The following is a 19216-nucleotide window of genomic DNA, read 5'->3' on the forward strand; positions in this document are numbered from 1 at the left end:
AAGGTTCGTAGTGATTCCTTCTAACGAGGTTTTATGTAACTAACAATATTGCTGTCAGAGCTTATAAGGCTCTTAGGAACCTTGACATACTGGTGTAGATGCGTGATCACACGCAACCCAAGGTCCATGGGATATGCAACATCTAGTTTGGTCTTGTGTCCCTGTCTAATCTGCTTGATTAATCATAAACAAAACAAGTTATTATAGCCCGCAGATATGATCATCCTATCCAGTGTTGCAATGACTGGACCCATAGCGCTGTACTCAGTGCCATGGCGTAATCACTAGTATGTGAGTATGACCATGGGCAGGGATGTTGCTGGTGCCCATCGGTGAAGTGACGTAGTACAATGTTAACAACCCATATCTCTGCGTCCCTAAACCTGGGAGGTTTTAAGTTGACGATACCTTCATATTCTAGTTGTCAGAGGGTGAGACCGGACAGAGTGGTTTATGTTCTCCGCAGCCAAATGATGAGGAGGTACTTCAGGCACAGTAATGAAATAGTAACTTAATGTTATAATCCCATAAAACTGATTTACGTGCCCGTAAATCCCATTTACGTGCATTGGGACTGAGTCTGAAGAAGGGTCTTGACCCGAAACGTCACCTATTCCTTTTCTCCAGAGATGCTGCCTGCCCGCTGAGTTGCTCCAGCTTTTTGTGTCTATCTTGGGGCTATGCTATGTCTATTTAAGTAGCAATTAGTATATTGTATCAATCCTAAGGGCGGCATGGTAGAGCAGCGGTTGCTGCCTTACAGCGCTTGCAGCGCCGGAGACCCGGGTTCGAACCTGACTACAGGTGCTGTCTGTGCGGAGTTTGTACGTTCTCCCCGTGACCGCGTATATTTTCTCTGAGATCTTCAGTTTCCTCCAACATTCCAAAGACGTACAGGTTTGTAGGTTAATTGGCTTGGACTCAGTGTAAATTGTCTCTCGTGTGTGTAGGATAGTGTTAATGTGCAGTGATCGCTGGTCGTTGTGGACTCAATGGGCCGACGGGCCTGTTTCTGCGCTGTATCACTAAATAAACTAGATCTATAGATTCAGGTTGGGATTTATCCTTTTCCTTCCACAGATACTGCCTCCACCTGATGATATCCTCCAGCACACTGTTTTTTGCTCGAGTTTACAGTATCTGCAGTCTCGTGTAACCAGAATAAGTAATTTGTCTTATGAGAAAGATTGGGTGGCCTAAGCTTGTAACCACTGGAGTTACGAATAAAAGAGATGACCTTTTGAAACTTAATATTCTGAAGGAGCTTGACATGAACATAGAAGAGTTCAGCACAGGAATGGCCCCTTTAACGCACGATGTTTATGCAGACAATGATGCCAAGTTTAACTGATCTCGTCTACCTCTACCTGAGTTGAGTTTATTGTCACATGTACAGTAAAAAGCTTTTGTTGCATGCTAACCAGTCAGCAGAAAGACAATACATGGTTACAATCGAGCCAGTCACAGAGTACAGATGCACGATAAAGGGAATAACGTGAATAATGTTTAGTGCAAGATAACGCCAGTAAAGTCCGATCAAAGATAATCCAAGGGTCTCCAACAATGTGGATAATAGTTCAGGACTGCTGTCTAGTTGGTGACAGGCTGGTTCAGTTGCCTGATCACAGCTGGGGAGAAACTGTCCCTGAATCTGGAGGTGTGTGTTTTCCACTTCCATGTGCCTTTCAAATGTGGAATTAGAGTGAGAAGATCCAAGAACTGGAATCTCAGTTTAAGCGTCACTCATTTAAAAAAAAAAATGTTTTTGCATAACAAATATCTGGAATGCTTGCCTCAAAAAGTATTGGAAGCATAGAGTTTGAATGTTATAGAGAGAGCTGTACATGGATTCTCAAGTGCAGGAGGATGAAAGATCACTATAGGTAGAGGGGATATGGAGTTGTGGTACAGTCAGATCAGCTATGACCTTATTTAATGGCGAATACATTTAAGGGCCCTACTCCTTTCTTCACTTAAACCATCCATTTAACTTTTATTTAATACTAAATCAGTTCCCTTATTAAGTGATTTAAAAAAAATTGGAAACAAAAATGCAAGATTTTGTCTGACTGCCATTGGCTTAAGGGCCTGTCCCACGAGCATGCGACTCCATGCGGCAAGCGCGACCTAAAGAGCCTGTCCCACGAGCATGCGACTCCAAGCGGCAAGCGCGACCTCGCGGGGCCGGTCCCACTTCGATCGCCGGAGCCGTATGGAGTTGTGCGGAGCTGGTCCCGACATCGCGCGGGGCTCCGAAAAACTGACCGTGTTAAAAAATTCCATGCGACAACGGCCTGCCGGCCCGCAGCTGCCTCGACGCCGTACATCACGCGCGAACTTCCCATGGACTTCGCTCGAACTTAATGTCACTCGACCTCCGCGCGGCCCCCGCTTCTGGTTTGGTCGCGCTTGCCGCATGCAGTCGCATGCTCGTGGGACAGGCCCTTAAGTTTAAGTTCACCTTTCCCTTATAGAAAATCTTTGTCTGCCCATTGTGAATGAGATTCAGGTCCAGTAATCCAGGTTTTTAAACTTTCAAACTATCACAAAAAGATACTAACAAGTGCTGTTTGACGGCGGATTTTTAATATCAAAATTTTACTAGCATACTGGAAAAAGCAAATAATTCTAACATTGAAATCATTGGAAATCCCGCCTTGATTACTGCAACTCCATTTACACTGGCATCAGCCAATCATCCCTGTCCCGCCTGCAATTGGTCCAAAACGCCGCAGCGAGACTCCTGACGGGCACCCAAAAAAGGGACCACATCACCCTGATCCTGGCCTCTCTCCACTTGCTCCCTGTGCGGTTCCGAATCAATTTCAAGCTCCTTCTTTATGTATACAAAGCCCTTAACGGCTTTCCCCCACCTACATCAAAATTCTGCTTACCCACCATACCACCTCCAGGTCCCTCAGATCAGCCGACTTGGGGTTACTGACCATCCCGCGGTCTAGGCATAAACTCAGGGGCGACCGCGCTTTTGCGGTTGCAGCTCCTAGACTATGGAACAGCATCCCTCTTACCATCAGAACTGCCCCCTCCATCGACTCTTTTAAGACTTAAAATTTATTTCTACTCACAATCCTTTCTTGAGGTCCTCTGAGGGAGCGCTGTATGTACGCATCTATGTATGTATTGTTAATCTATGTACCACTGTTTGTAGCACTTTAGTACCTGCACCAACGTATAGCACTTTGGTCAACGAGAGTTGTTTTTAAATGTGCTATAGAAATAAAATTGACTTGACTTGACCTGATATATAGACTCAGGAACAGCTTCATCCCGTCATCGGGCTTCTGAACAGTCCTTCCATCAGTTAGGGTACTGTCTGAGTCTCCTCTACCGCATTGAGGACATTGGACTTTGTCCATGGAACTATGGCGCTATAAAAGCGGGCAGGTGGGACTAGTGTAGATCGGGCATCTTGGTGGACATATGTAAATTGGGCCAAAGGTTCTGTTTCTGTGTTGCATGAGTGTAAGACACTAAATGCGCTACAATGCTGAGCAATATATTCTGCACTCTGTATCTTCTCCTCTATCTAGTGTACTTGAATTTGAACTGATTGCATGGTATATCTGATCTGTTTGGATAGCAACAATTGGATAAATTGTGACATAATAGTAGAGTTGATGCCTTACAGCACCAGAGACCCAGGTTCGATCCTGACTACGGGTGCTGTCTATACGGAGTTCGTACATTCTCCCCGTGACCTGCGTGGATTTTCTCTGAGTGCTCCAGTTTACTCCCACACTCCAAAGGTGTACAGGTTTGTAGGTTAATTGGCTTGGTAAAATTGTAAACTTGTCCCTAGCGTGTGTAGGACGGTGTTAGTGTGCAGGTATGTCCACCATTTGGTGTACCCTAGGCTATTTAGACTTTGTAATTGTGTAACATAACATCAAGCACCAAAATGTGACAGGGAAATGTTTGTGAGACTTATAATCGCATATGCGCAATGATTTCATACTTAAATAATGTTACCACATGGCATAAATGGGTTGTTGGGTGAATCTTCCACCAAAGCAGAGGGGAAGAACATGACCCAAGCGACTTGCAATAAAATCCAATGAAGTATTGCATTAGATTCTGCTCACTTAAGAGCAAGTACATTTCAGTAGGGTGAGATCTAGATAATCTAATTTGCATCTTCCAAGCTAAAAGCAATGTAAGTGCAAATTTCATTATCACTGTCAAGCTCAGAAATTGTGCAGACAAACATTTAACAAATGCAGGTTATAAAGATGCTGGTTTACACAAAGACACAAAAGGATACAAATTGCTGGAGTAACTCATCAGATCAGGCAACATCTCTGGAGAACATATTTTAACAAATAGAGTAGTTTAATAATGGCTGGCTTAAAATCAGCTTCCATTTGTCACTGGTCTGAAGGCTTCTGATTTTACTAGCTGGTAACATATAATGGTTGATTATGGAACAGTTCTCACTGATAGTGCGAGATGGGGGATGAACTGGTGAAACCGAACAATGCCTTCGCTTTTAGATTCTTCCATTCCAAATTTATCCTTTTATTCCCACAATTATCTGTTCCTTACTGATATACAATTTGAGAGTCTGTAACAAACTTTCAAGTGGCTCAATAGTTTTGTTTTTCCTTGGATATTATAGTCAAAACCAATTGTTTTCTTGCACTGATTTCTACTGCACACAATGGTATAGTGGTTAAAATTACCAGACTGCCAGTTCAGAGACTAGAACACAAATCCCACTACAACAGCTATGGAACTAAATTGTTAATAATCTAGAACAGCCATTAATAAGAATGACACGTAAACCACTGAATTGTAATTAATTCTCACCTGGTTCACTAATGCTACTCTGCCATCTTTACCTGGTCCAGGTACAGTTACTTGGTACATAACTCCAGACGAACAGCAATGTGGTTGACTTTGAAATGGCTGCAAGGACATGGATGATTGGGGATTGACTGTAAATGCTGGTTTTAACCAGTGATGATTATATATATTTTTAAATTGAAAATGGGCTAGATTTGATAATTAAACTGGATTTGATAAATGGACTGGATTAAAAAATGCTGAGCTTTACCTGTGATTGCCCTAATCAACATATAAACAAAATAAAATGGACTGGATTTGATCAATGGACTGGATTAAATAAAATGGACTGCAATATACCCAGTTAGATTTCTGAAAGTGACGAAACTAAGCTAAAGACTTAAGAAATCCCCAACGTATGAGAAAATGGTAACAAGCAGATTTGATTTATAATTTAATGTTGATAATAATTCTAATTTTAACAAAATAACTTTTCTATACATATATTGTCGAGCTATCAAAGATGAAGCGATTAACTTGTTTCAAGTAGTTTGGTTTGAGGTAGTCCTTCAGTTCACTCTTGGTTACCCACACATGGTCCTCTTTCTTTCTTGTCTTAAGATCTCCGTTTATCAGCAAGGCTTTAAAGAAAAACACTTTGGTTCCGACGTTACTGGAAGTTTGTATCGCCCTGGGATACTTGTATTTATAGACACCGGTTGGAGCATTGCCCATAAAAACAGCTTGCAATTCATTTCCTAGAAAATAGTGGGAGGAGTGGATTGGAGAGAGAAAAAGACATATTCAGTGAAATTCAAAAAACCAACTCCCTTTACTGAAGAGAAGCAAGCTTAAATATGCAAGGACACAATATTTATTGTCAAATGAACCAGAGACGGTACAAGAAGTTTTATTCCAAACTGCAAATTGGCGCGATGTGAAATGAAATGTTTGAAAGAACAGTGAAACCAGATTCAATAGTTCTGTTCATAGATATCAAAAGTGAAAAAATATGACTAGTCTGTCAGGCAAAGACTGGCACAGCACAATAGACTTGATGGTCATTTCCCCATCCTTTATCATGCTACAATTCTAACGTCAAAAGCTACCAAAGACGCTCTTACCAGCCAGCGTCGACAAGGTACGTTCTGCAGTCTGCCTCATGGTTTCCCCTGGCGTCCAGTAACTCTGTGGCAGCAACCAGATCTCTTCATCCCCCACTTTTTCTTTTACTAACAACAGCAGTTTTTCATCCAGTCGCCTGTTCAGTGTTGATCTATCATTCCGCTTGTCAGCTTCTAAGATACAGTGTGGAAATATACATTTTAAAAACTAATCTACTTGGACACCAACATGTTTCAAGAAATGATTCAGCACCACTGATTGCATTCTTCCCAATCGAAGAACTATTTGCATCAAATAATCCCAAACAAATCATTAATAGTTCTGCTACCATTCAGGAACCTGAGATTCTTAAACTCAGAAAGTTCAATGGAGATGTGAGGAGCAAGTGTTTTATTTTACACAGAGTGGTGGAGGCCTGGAACACTTTGCCAGTGGTGGAGGTGGTGGCATTTCAGAGGCTTTTATAGATAGGCACGTAGAAATACAGGGAATAGAGGGATTATAGATCATGTACAGGAAGATGAGATCAGTTTAACTTGGCATCATGTTCAGCACAAACATTATGGGCCGACAGTGAAGGTGTAATTGCATTACACTGTCCCCGTCTGTAGTAATGGATATTGATCACTCATCTATTCTGAGATGAAGATAGAAAAATTGGGAAAGAGAAGGGCAGAGTCAGAGGGAGACCATGTGAGCAGGCAGGTAATTGGCAGCTACAATGGTATAAAGTTTCAGTTCTGTGCAAATATTTAGGAAAGTCAGTTACAAATAAGATATGAAGGTTACAAAGGGATATAATTTAGATAGGTGGACTAAGACCAAGCAAATATAAAATGGGGAAATGTAAAAATGTCTGTTTTGGCAAATAAATCGTTTTTACAAAGCTTATTAGCTTAATGGTAAAATATTTCATATGTAGAGGCCTCAGGCTATCTGAGTAAATGGTCTGAAATAGGCTGTGCACCACTAGAATAAATAGTTAGGAAAGCTAACAATTTAATCCGAGCAGGTGTGAGTTGTTGCACGTTGGCAGGTCAAAGACAAAGGGAATTATGCATTTAATGGCAGAACCTTTGACAGTATTGATTTACAGAGAGATCTTGGGGTCCAAGTCCATAGCTCCCTGAAAGTAGCAACACAAGTGGATAGAGTGGTAAAGAAGACATATGGTATTAGCTGGAGCCATTACTATGAGAGTCAGGAAGTCATATTGCAGCTTTATAAAACATTGGCTTGAATACATTCGGAGTTTGGTCGAGATCCAGGGGTCCAATTCAATAATACGGGATTGGCTCTTTAGGACAAAAATTAAACGAAATGTTTTGACCAAGATGGTACCAATGTCTTGAAAATTCTATCCAGGATAGTTGGGGGAGAGGGGCTCAGTCACCATTGAACTCAAAGATCAATAGATTTATAGATACACGCAGTCCATGAGCTACATAAGGATTTTGTTACTGAAAACTGTCCGTAAGCAAACTTCACTGAAACCTCAATTTTCTACAGCTACCTATATCATATCACTCTACATACACTTGCCATTTTTCTTCGGAGTCACGTGAGTGACTACGTGAAGAAGGCCCGTTTAGCCACACGTGCGTCATTACGTCAGACGCATTGGTGCAGGCGGCCGGTTGGGGCAGCAGCTCCCCAGCCCGGGTAAGATTAAACCTCAGGTAAGCTGATTTTTTACCTGTTTTATTTCCTGCAGAGGCTTCCTGCCGGAGGATTCGCGAGGTCCGACGAGGGAACCAGCTATGGGCTGTGGGGAAACCTCGGTTCTTGCCGCCAAGCGCAGGTAGCTGGAGAAATGTCGGGTTCGCGAAGTGGGTCGCTGACGGGTGGTCAGTGGCTTCCCGTCGCTCCGGGTGCCGGGAGGGTTCCCTCCGATAGGCACAGAAACGCTGGGGTTCCCAGGGAAGGGACCTCCAGTAGGCCGGGTGCGAGAGGGCATTTTCCCTCTGATAAGACTATTTATTCTGGGACCACGAGTCAAGCGGGAGGGGGTTTTCCCTCCGATATGAACGTTAATGACTATGATATAGTTGGGATCACGGAGACATGGCTCCAGGGTGACCAAGGCTGGGAGCTGAACATCCAGGGATATTCAATATTCAGGAGGGATAGAGAGAAAGGAAAAGGATATGGGGTAGCATTGCTGATTAGAGAGGAGATTAACGCAATGGAAAGGAAGGACATTAGTTTGGAGGATGTGGAATCGGTATGGGTAGAGCTGCGAAACACTAAGGGGCAGAAAACGCTGGTGGGTGTTGTGTACAGGCCACCTAACAGTAGTAGTGAAGTTGGAGATGGTATCAAACAGGAAATTAGAAATGCGTGTGACAAAGGCAAAACCGTTATAATGGGTGACTTCAATCTACATATAGATTGGGTGAATCAAATTGGCAGGGGTGCTGAGGAAGAGGATTTCTTGGAATGTATGCGGGATAGTTATCTAAATCAACATGTAGAGGAACCAACGAGAGAGAAGGCTATTTTAGACTGGGTATTGAGTAATGAGGAAGGGTTAGTTAGCAGTCTTGTTGTACGTGCCCCCTTGGGCAAGAGTGACCATAATATGGTTGAGTTCTTCATTAGGATGGAGAGTGACATTGTTAATTCAGAAACAATGGTTCTGAACTTAAAGAAAGGTAGCTTTGAGGGTATGAGACGTGAATTGGCCAAGATTGACTGGCAATTAATTCTAAAAGGGTTGACGGTGGATATGCAATGGAAGACATTTAAAGACTGCATGGATGAACTACAAAAATTGTTCATCCCAGTTTGGCAAAAGAATAAATCAGGGAAGGTAGTACATCCGTGGATAACAAGGGAAATCAGGGATAGTATCAAAGTGAAGGATGATGCGTACAAATTAGCCAGAAAAAGCAGCATACCGGAGGACTGGGAGAAATTCAGAGACCAGCAGAGGAGGACAAAGGGCTTAATTAGGAAAGGAAAAATAGATTATGAAAGAAAACTGGCAGGGAACATAAAAACTGACTGCAAAAGTTTTTATAGATATGTGAAAAGAAAGAGATTAGTTAAAACAAATGTAGGTCCCTTGCAGTCAGAAACAGGTGAGTTGATCATGGGGAACAAGGATATGGCGGACCAATTGAATAACTACTTTGGTTCCGTCTTCACTAAGGAAGACTTAAATAATCTGCCGGAAATAGCAGGGGACCGCGGGTCAAAGGAGTTGGAGGAATTGAGTGAAATCCAGGTTAGCCGGGAAGTGGTGTTGGGTAAATTGAATGGATTAAAGGCCGATAAATCCCCAGGGCCAGATAGGCTGCATCCCAGAGTACTTAAGGAAGTAGCTCCAGAAATAATGGATGCATTAGTAATAATCTTTCAAAACTCTTTAGATTCTGGAGTAGTTCCTGAGGATTGGCGGGTAGCAAACGTAACCCCACTTTTTAAAAAGGGAGGGAGAGAGAAAACGGGGAATTACAGACCAGTTAGTCTAACATCGGTAGTGGGGAAACTGCTAGAGTCAGTTATTAAAGATGGGATAGCAGCACATTTGGGAAGTGGTGAAATCATTGGACAAAATCAGCATGGATTTACGAAAGGTAAATCATGTCTGACGAATCTTATAGAATTTTTCGAGGATGTAACTAGTAGCGTGGATAGGGGAGAACCAGTGGATGTGGTGTATCTGGACTTCCAGAAGGCTTTCGACAAGGTCCCACATAAGAGATTAGTATACAAACTTAAAGCACACGGCATTGGGGGTTCAGTATTGATGTGGATAGAGAACTGACTGGCAAACAGGAAGCAAAGAGTAGGAGTAAACGGGTCCTTTTCACAATGGCGGGCAGTGACTAGTGGGGTACTGCAAGGCTCAGTGCTGGGACCCCAGCTATTTACAATATATATTAACGATCTGGATAAGGGAATTGAAGGCAATATCTCCAAGTTTGCGGATGACACTAAGCTGGGGGGCAGTGTTAGCTGTGAGGAGGATGCTAGGAGACTGCAAGGTGACTTGGATAGGCTGGGTGAGTGGGCAAATGTTTGGCAGATGCAGTATAATGTGGATAAATGTGAGGTTATCCATTTTGGTGGCAAAAACAGGAAAGCAGACTATTATCTAAATGGTGGCCGACTAGGAAAAGGGGAGATGCAGCGAGACCTGGGTGTCATGGTACACCAGTCATTGAAAGTAGGCATGCAGGTGCAGCAGGCAGTGAAGAAAGCGAATGGTATGTTAGCTTTCATAGCAAAACGATTTGAGTATAGGAGCAGGGAGGTTCTACTGCAGTTGTACAGGGTCTTGGTGAGACCACACCTGGAGTATTGCGTACAGTTTTGGTCTCCAAATCTGAGGAAGGACATTATTGCCATAGAAGGAGTGCAGAGAAGGTTCACCAGACTGATTCCTGGGATGTCAGGACTGTCTTATGAAGAAAGACTGGATAGACTTGGTTTATACTCTCTAGAATTTAGGAGATTGAGAGGGGATCTTATAGAAACTTATAAAATTCTTAAGGGGTTGGACAGGCTAGATGCAGGAAGATTGCTCCGATGTTGGGGAAGTCCAGGACAAGGGGTCACAGCTTAAGGATAAAGGGGAAATCCTTTAAAACCGAGATGAGAAGAACTTTTTTCACACAGAGAGTGGTGAATCTCTGGAACTCTCTGCCACAGAGGGTAGTCGAGGCTAGTTCATTGACTATATTTAAGAGGGAGTTAGATGTGGCCCTTGTGGCTAAAGGGATCAGAGGGTATGGAGAGAAGGCAGGTACAGGATACTGAGTTGGATGATCAGCCATGATCATATTGAATGGCGGTGCAGGCTCGAAGGGCCAAATGGCCTACTCCTGCACCTAATTTCTATGTTTCTATGTTTCTATGTTAATGCTGGGGTTCCCGTAGAGGGGACCGCCATCAGGCCGGGTGCCGGGAGTGGTTTTCCCTCTGATATGAACGTTAATGCTGGGGTTCCCGTGGAGGGAACCTCCAGCAGACAGGGTGCCGGGAGTGGTGTTCACTCCAAGATATGTATGTTAATGCTGGAGTTCCTGTGGAGGGGACCTCCAGGAGACGGGAGTAAATATATATGCCGGGTGTTGGGAGGATTTCCCCGATCAGGAGGGAGCAAGATGTGGGCATAATGGAGACAATAAAAGAAAAAGAAAAGTGAATAGGGAAAGAAAAGAAAAACCTGGTTATATTTATAGCAGGAATAATAAATGCGACAGCAGAAGTAAAATCCAAAACAGAAAGGATCCAAATCATTGTAAAGGCTGCAGTCCACCACTTGGGCATGGCAGGATTGAAGTGGGAGGAAATACATGATGGTCTCAGTATCCAGGCGAGCCAAGAGTCAACATGTGTGGGTTAATAATATTAATGTTAATCCTACAATGGAATGCACGAAGCTTGTTAGCCAATGGGCAAGACTTTAAGCAATTCATAGACAGTAGGAAGGAAAAACCAGATGTCGTATGTATCCAGGAAACCTGGTTGAAACCAAGTTTAGATTTTGTTCTATATGATTATGTTGCAGTGAGATGTGATAGGGGAAATGGGGGAGGATGGGGTTGTGCCACTTTCATTAAAAAAGGGATACCATACAGGGTATTAGGAATTGGGCAGGAACAGGAATATGTGGTAATAGAAGTGTGGTCTGAGAGGAGGAAAATAGTGGTAATAAATTACTATAATCCATGTAAGCGATTAGAGGTCAGTAAGTTACAGGAAGTAGAAGGCCAGAGCAAATCTAACGTTATTTGGTGTGGGGACTTTAACGCACATAATACATTATGGGGCAGTGGAAAGTCAGATAATAATGGGCAGGTAATTGAGGAATTATTAAATGATGGTAATCTAGTATGTCTAAATGATGGAAAGAAGACCAGGGTAGATGTTAGGACAGGGAAGGAGTCTGTGTTGGACCTTACACTTGTTTCTAATAGGATTGCTGCTAAATGTAACTGGGAAGTATATGAAAAGGGTACCATAGGAAGTGATCATTATCCTGTGCTATGCAAAATAAATGTTACTTTAATTATGATTAGAGAAAACAGAAGTGGACGGTGGGTTTTTGAAAAGGCTAATTGGGAGAAATTTAAGGAAGAAAGTGATAGATATGTAAAACCGATACAAGAAGAGACAGATATAGAAAGCTTTGAGAATAAATTGTCAGAAGGTATCAAAAGAGCAGCATTAGTTTCCATACCTAAAAGTAAAGGAAGATCAAAAAGGAAAGCTGTGCCGTGGTGGGACAATAAGTGTAAAGAGGTGGTGGTGAATAGAAACAGAGCATTCAGATTATTAAAAAGAACTCATAACTACCAACACATGATTAATTACAAACAGGCTCAGGCAATTGTAAGGAGGACTATAAGACAAACAAAAAGAGCATATTGGAGGAAGTATTGTGATTCAATTGGAAACACAACACAGGTAGGGGAGATATGGGGGATGATTAAAAAAATGGAAGGTGATAAAAGGGAGTGGAGTTATCCTATCCTAACAAATGGAGGTCAAACTGTAGTCTCAAATAAAGACAAAGCAGAACTAATGGTTAACACTTTTAGTAGGGTTCACAGCTCCCACAACTTATCAGAGGAAGGAAGAAGAGGTAGGGAAAGAACAAGAGAGGAAAATGTTGAGGCCTTACAAAGGAAAGGTATCACAGAGGACAAGTACAATATTCCATTTAATGTGGGGGAGCTAAAGAGAGCTCTGGCCAAGTGTAAGAACTCAGCCCCAGGGAAGGATGATATTTGTTACATAATGATAAAGCATCTAAGTGAGGAGGGACTTCAAAAGATACTTGCATTATATAACAAGGTGTGGGAAGAAGGGCGAATACCGGAGAGGTGGAAGGAAGCAATCATTGTGCCTATTAGAAAACCAGGGAAAGATGCAAGTAATCCAGTAAATTATAGACCTATAGCTTTAACAGCACACATGTGTAAACTGATGGAAAGACTGGTAAATGAAAGATTAATGCAGTTAATGGAAGAAAAAGGTATAGTGGCTAGTTATCAGAGTGGCTTTAGAAAAGGGAGAGGTGCTAATGATCCAGTTCTGTGCTTGGATGATATACGGAAAGCACAAGTTAAAAAAGAATCTGTAGTTACCATATTTTTTGATGTAGAGACGGCTTACGATATGTTGTGGAGAGAAGGTCTTCTAATAAAGCTGCATTCAATGGGAGTAGGAGGAAATATTTTTAACTGGATAATGGATTTTCTTAACGGTAGAAGTATCCAAGTTATAATAGGGTCAGACATCTCTAGTAAATGTGTAGTCGAGAATGGAACTCCCCAGGGAAGTGCGATAAGCCCGATCCTATTCTCAATCATGATCAATGATATATTTGCAAACATTCAACCAGAGATGGGATGATCGCTCTTTGCAGATGATGGCAGCCTATGGAGAAGGGGGAGGAATATTTTATCGTGGAAAAAGTACAGCAAGAGATAGCCCAGGTGGAAGAGTGGGGAGGGAAATGGGGTTTTAAATTATCTATAGAGAAGACAAAGACAATGGTTTTCACAAGGAAGAAAATTAAAGAGGATGTCCAGTTAAAACTATACGGCAACAATTTGGAAAGAGTTAAAGATTTCCGCTTCCTGGGGGTTCATTTTGACTCCAGATTAACATGGAGGGTCCACATTACATAAGTAATTGAAAAATGCAAAAAAGCCATCAATGTAATGAGATGCTTGGCAGGTTTAGAGTGGGGAGCAGATGTATTATCTCTTAAACGTATTTATGTATCACTGATCAGATCCAGACTAGAGTATGGCAGTATAGCTTATGGGTCAGCATCCAAGTCAGCGTTGTCCGAGTTGGACAAAGTCCAAGCAGAAGCTCTAAGAGTCTGTATAGGAGGTGTGCGGACGTCACCTGTATGTGCACTACAGGTGGAAACTGGGGAGATGCCGTTGAGACTGCGCCGCAGACAACTAATGGTTAATTACTGGCTAAGCCTTAAGGGTCATGGAGAGAACCACCCAACAAAACAGGTAGTACAGGAGTGCTGGGAGAGAGGGGTGGCTCAGTCTGGAAGCTTCGGCTGGGTTGGAGGAGTTGTGGCAAGGGACATGGGAGTAGAGGACAAAGAGTTCTGCCCTGCAGTATTGTGGCCATCTGTGCCAATATGGTTACTGAACATCCCAAAAGTTGATCTGGAGATATGAGAGGCAAAAAGGAAGAACAAAAATTCAGACCTAAAGACAGAATATTATAGCCATATAGATAATAGATACAGGGAACACCTCTTAATTTTCACAGATGGATCAAAGGACCCAGTAGCTGAAACAACAGGGGCGGCTGTGGTAGTCTAGGGGATGAATGTTGAGCTTTACAAAAGAACAAACAACTATTTGACAGTATATACAGTGGAACTGTACGCTATTTTGATGGCAGTTCGGTGGATGGAACAGGTGCAACCATGTAAAGTAGTAATATGTAGCGACTCATTATCTGCAATCCAGAGTATTGGGTCTGGTGCATCCCATAGGCGGCCTGACTTGGTTTATGAAATCCTGCTACTATTAAGCCAAGTGACAAGGAGGGGCAGTGACGTGTCTTTGTTATGGGTCCCAGCACACATTGGTGTTCTAGGGAATGAAAAGGTGGATAAATTGGCAAAGGAGGCTGTAAAAAAAAGAAACATAGAGGTAAACTTACAACTATCCAAATCTGAAGGAAAACACATTGTGTGGAAGAAAATAAATCAGGAATGGCAACAATACTGGGAACAGGAGACAAAGGGGAGACACCTCTATTCGCTACAAAACAGAGTGGGCTATACAGCAAGAAGAGGGGAGAACAGGAGGGAACAGGTAGTATTAACAAGATTGAGGATAGGACACACTCACCTGAACAGCACATTAAAAATATTGGGAAAACACCCTACTGGGCTGTGTGAGGAATGCCATCAACCAGAAACAGTTCAGCATGCCCTAGTTGCATGTAGGAGATATGAGACAGAAAGAGGATTTATGATCATTGAAATGAGGAAAATTGGATTGACAGAAATATCAGTAAAGAACATTCTAGAGTGTGGAGGGAAAGGAAAAGGAATAAAGTTGTTGTTTGATTTCTTGAGGGCCTCTGAGCTTATAAAAAGGATCTAATATAAAGACATGAGTACTGTGGAATGAAGCCAGAAGGTGGCAGCAATGCAACATTGCGGATGCCGGCTGTCGTAAAACTCCAAAGAAGAAGAAGAAGAAGAAGAAGACTAACTGGCAATGTAATAGATGTGATGCAGCTGTGCATTTGGGAGAACTGACAGCATGCTTAATGACAAACAATAAGGGTCATGAAGGTCATTGATAATACAACTTGCTATTGCCAACTGAAGCTAAGAAAGCCACTATGATGGACAAACAGTATTCAGCATTGCTCCAGTAGTTGATCAATAAATATGTCATTATATTGCAAAAAAGATGCTATGGCTTAAGTTGGGAACATGCGAATGTCATCTCTAGTTGGAGGTGCAGGAGATTTGCAATGAGTTATTAACTCTTCAGTATTGGTATCAACTATCTATAGACCTTTAGTGCGAGGGTGCAATCAGGGAAAAGATCCTGTAAAAGGTACATAATCTAATTTGCCACTGGAGTACCATTAAGTTCAGATCAATGACAACACAGAATGGGTGTTGGACCACGCAGTAGTTATGAAATTCTGATTTAATGCAACACCGAATATAGATATATTGTTTCATGCTAATTAAAGGTTGCAAAAAATGTGTGGCATAACAGTGGCGAAAGATACATTCTCGCTACAAGCGTGAGGAATGGTCTTTTATGTCTTCCTCCAATTTGCTTTACGAGTCGGGTCTTGAAAGAGAGTCATCAAGAGTCACTTTAGGTTCCAGCTGTGGAATTGGCCTATGCAGTTTGATTTGCGATTTGTCGGGAATAATAATAATGCAACATTATATGGTTATTTAAACGTAACTTGCTGGTCCAGCCTACAGCTTGAAAGATCAGCCGTTGCATGATAAAATCAATATATGTTCTACAGATTCTCAATAGACTGCTTACGGCTTGGGTTTGTCATGCCTATTTGTGTATGTATTCACAGTGCTGGAATGGTACCAAAAAAGCGGTACTTTGCTGCTTCAGGAGATGGGAAGCGCTCATGTTATATTTAAAATGGTACAGATTCTGAGATTGCAGTTCATTTAAATGGTCTTTGACAATATTGAATTATAGGATCATTAATTGTGCCAAGGGGCTTTCCATCAGACTTACTGCAGCTAACGAGGGCCAAGTTGTTGTGTTCACCTCGGATATCGAGTTAGTAAAGGATATCTGTTACACAGGTTTCCCAGGACAAGTACAATGCAGTATGGGAGATTGACATTGTGTAACACTATTTCACCAGGGGGTTCTTAGCTACATTCTTAGCTTTGATCGGACCTCATTAGGTAGTTATCCTCCTGGCGCTGGTTAGCGCAACAGGTCACTCGCTACATTATTGTGACAGGAGAGGATGATTACATCTGCAAATATATGCATAGTATTTCATGCTATAATTAATTTAAGCAGAGCAGTAGGGGTGTCAGGTCTCAAAATAGCTCAAGACATACCCAGGGATTTCTCATTATGTGGGGACACACATATACAACAATACGTCAAGGTCACCAAGAGTCTTTGAGACTCTGAGCTAACTATGATTGTTAATTACAAAAGACGTTATAAGAACCTATCTGCTCGGGTCTTGTCAGGTGTTAAAACGGAATTGAGGTATGCAGGAGTAGATACTGATCTGGATCTCGCTCCACCAGGGCTGCTATAACAGCAGCAGCAAGGGTTAATTACGTTCCGCTGGACCACATCATAACGGCTGTAGTGTGGTCAAACGAACAATATTTCAAACATGTTATAATAACCCGTTGCTAGACCAGAGGTATTCTCAATTTATTTTATGTTCTGTTATAAGTTCCATCCAGATTAGAGATGTGACTATTGTTATTGCTTATTTAATAGCATCAGCATGTTTAAATCTATGTCATGACCGTATGCATTATGAATGTTTTCCCTCATTTTGTCAATGAGGCAGTTGTGGTTGTGTAGACTTGTTTCTCACGGCATGAAATCACAGAGCTTTGAAATCTTCACGTAGTCACTCACGTGACTCCGAAGTAAAATAGTAAGATTAAACGAGAACTTACCAGTTTGAAGTTTGATCTTTATTTTATGAGGAGTTACGATGAGGGAATACGTGCCCACCGCTCCCAGCCATCGTTAAGCTTATCTGGTAGTTCTAGTCTTCTTTCATCTTACTATCATACTTCAGTCACTGTTATTATTATCTGTGATTTCACACCGCTGCTTTGAAGATTGACGCACGTGCGGCTGAAAGGGCCTTCTTCACGTATTCGCTCATCGTAACTCCTCATAAAATAAAGATCAAACTTCAAACTGGTAAGTTCTCGTTTAATCTTACTATTATCCTTTCATTTCAGTGAAAACCACCCATAATTAAATTAGTGGATTATATACCGTATCCAGTCACTAATGAATACGAAGAAACATTTGATTATTATTTAGCTAGAAAAATATTTTTAAAATGTATCGGAAAATTTATGCGCAGCAAGTCAGGTCATAAGTACCCTGGCAGACCTTGTATTAAGGAAATCAAGGGTTTGTGTAAGAAAGCGGCACTGAAGTTAAAAATAATTCAGCCATGATCGTGTGAAATGGCCCGCATCTGCTTCTATTTCTTATGTTTATATGGAAAGTTTTGAATTGTATCGCTGGCAGGAATTACAGTGTCTAAACAGCACAGCAACAGAGACCACATTATAACTCTATAACAGTTAAAGTACTGCGAAAGAACAAATGGGGTGGGATTGGGCTGTGTTTGTTGATCTGTGTCTTTCGGAGGTGCATGATTTTGTAATTATTATAAGAGCATTCTGAAGAAGGAAAAAACGCTTGAGTGCCTGCAACAGAAAACAACACATTAAAGGGAGATTATGTATATAAGGAGCAGATGAATCTTTGCTGTATTTGATGCTCTTAAATAAAGTCTTGATTGCCCTGCCCAATCTTTGTGGTGTGTTTTAAAGTTTTTTTAAACAATACAAATCAGGAAAAGACACAGACCTTGCACTCTAGCAGCAGGTTTGAACTGCCTGAGTTTCTGTTCCCACATATCCTCCAGATCTTGGCTGGTCACAATGTCTTGGCCAGCATCCTCCTCTTCATCAGAATCATAATTATTTGCCTGCCTCCGACGAATTCTTTCTTCGGCTTCAAAGACTCGTAGCTCATGATCAGCATAGAGACTTTTCTCCAGTTCCATCTGTAAAATGTGAGCAAGATCAATTGCATTTTAGGAAGCTGGAAATGAATTGAATGTACCATAGCATCAGAGTCATACACTCAGAAACAAGATCCCCAGCCCAGCAAATCTATATTGACCATCAAGCATCCATTGACTTTATCCATATCCCTCTATTCCCTGCACATGCATGTGCCCATCCAGAAGTCATCAAGCACCCATTTACATTAGATCAACACAAATCCCATTTTATTCTCCTCACTTATCTATCAACTTCAGCAGTGGTAGAGTTGCTGCCTCACATCCTGACCTCGGGTGCTGTGTGTATGGGGTGTGCACATTCTCCCTGTGACTGTGTGGGTTTACTCCTGCTGCTCCAGTTTCCTGCCACACTCCAAAGATGTGCAGGTTTGTAGCTTAATTGGCTTCAGTAAATTGTCCCCAGTGTGTAGGATAGTGTTGGTGTATGGGGATCACTGGTCGGCGTGGACTCAGTGGGCTGAGCAGCCTGTTTCCACTCTGTATCTCTGAACTAAACTTCCCCAAAATTCTACCATTCACCGACCCGAAGGCATTTTAAGTGCAGCCTCCAGATCTAGAATTTCACCGCAAGCAAAATAAAACGGAGAAAAATAGACTGATTCAAGGTGCAAATGATGCGTTAGTGTGCAGTATCTTTTCAAGAAAGATTGCTATATCCAAAGCTGCCAATTGCCTCATTTAAAAGATTTCAGCCAGACTCAAATATCAAATATTAGAGGGCACATCTTTAAGGTGAGATGGGGCAAAGTTTAAAGGAGATGTGTAAGACAGATTGGCTTTTTAAAAAATGTGGGTAGTGAGTACCTGGAACGCGCTGTCAGGGTTGGTGGTGGAGATGAGATACAATCGTGGTATTTAAGACACTTCTTTACAAAGATCCTATAGCAAGCAAGATAGATCACTCGACGAAAAAGACGTAGTACGGTCATGGGCAGATTCATGGGTAATTTACGGCCCCATAGCGGAACAA

General features: G+C 41.9%; 1 protein-coding gene across 1 annotated transcript in view; it reads right to left on the bottom strand.

Moving 5' to 3' along the window:
- Window positions 1-5244: 5244 nt before the first annotated feature.
- mrpl46 (mitochondrial ribosomal protein L46) overlaps window positions 5245-19216 on the bottom strand; it is a 28903-nt gene continuing 14931 nt past the window's right edge. Inside the window, exons 2-4 of the mRNA XM_033050092.1 lie at window positions 18027-18225; window positions 5928-6101; window positions 5245-5561 (exon numbers count right to left, since the gene is read on the bottom strand). Coding sequence (XP_032905983.1) covers window positions 5299-5561; window positions 5928-6101; window positions 18027-18225 — 636 coding nt within the window. The 3' untranslated portion in view covers window positions 5245-5298. The remainder of the gene's footprint in view (window positions 5562-5927; window positions 6102-18026; window positions 18226-19216) is intronic.

This window comes from Amblyraja radiata, chromosome 34 (genome assembly GCF_010909765.2).
Source record: "Amblyraja radiata isolate CabotCenter1 chromosome 34, sAmbRad1.1.pri, whole genome shotgun sequence".
NCBI lineage: Eukaryota > Metazoa > Chordata > Chondrichthyes > Rajiformes > Rajidae > Amblyraja > Amblyraja radiata.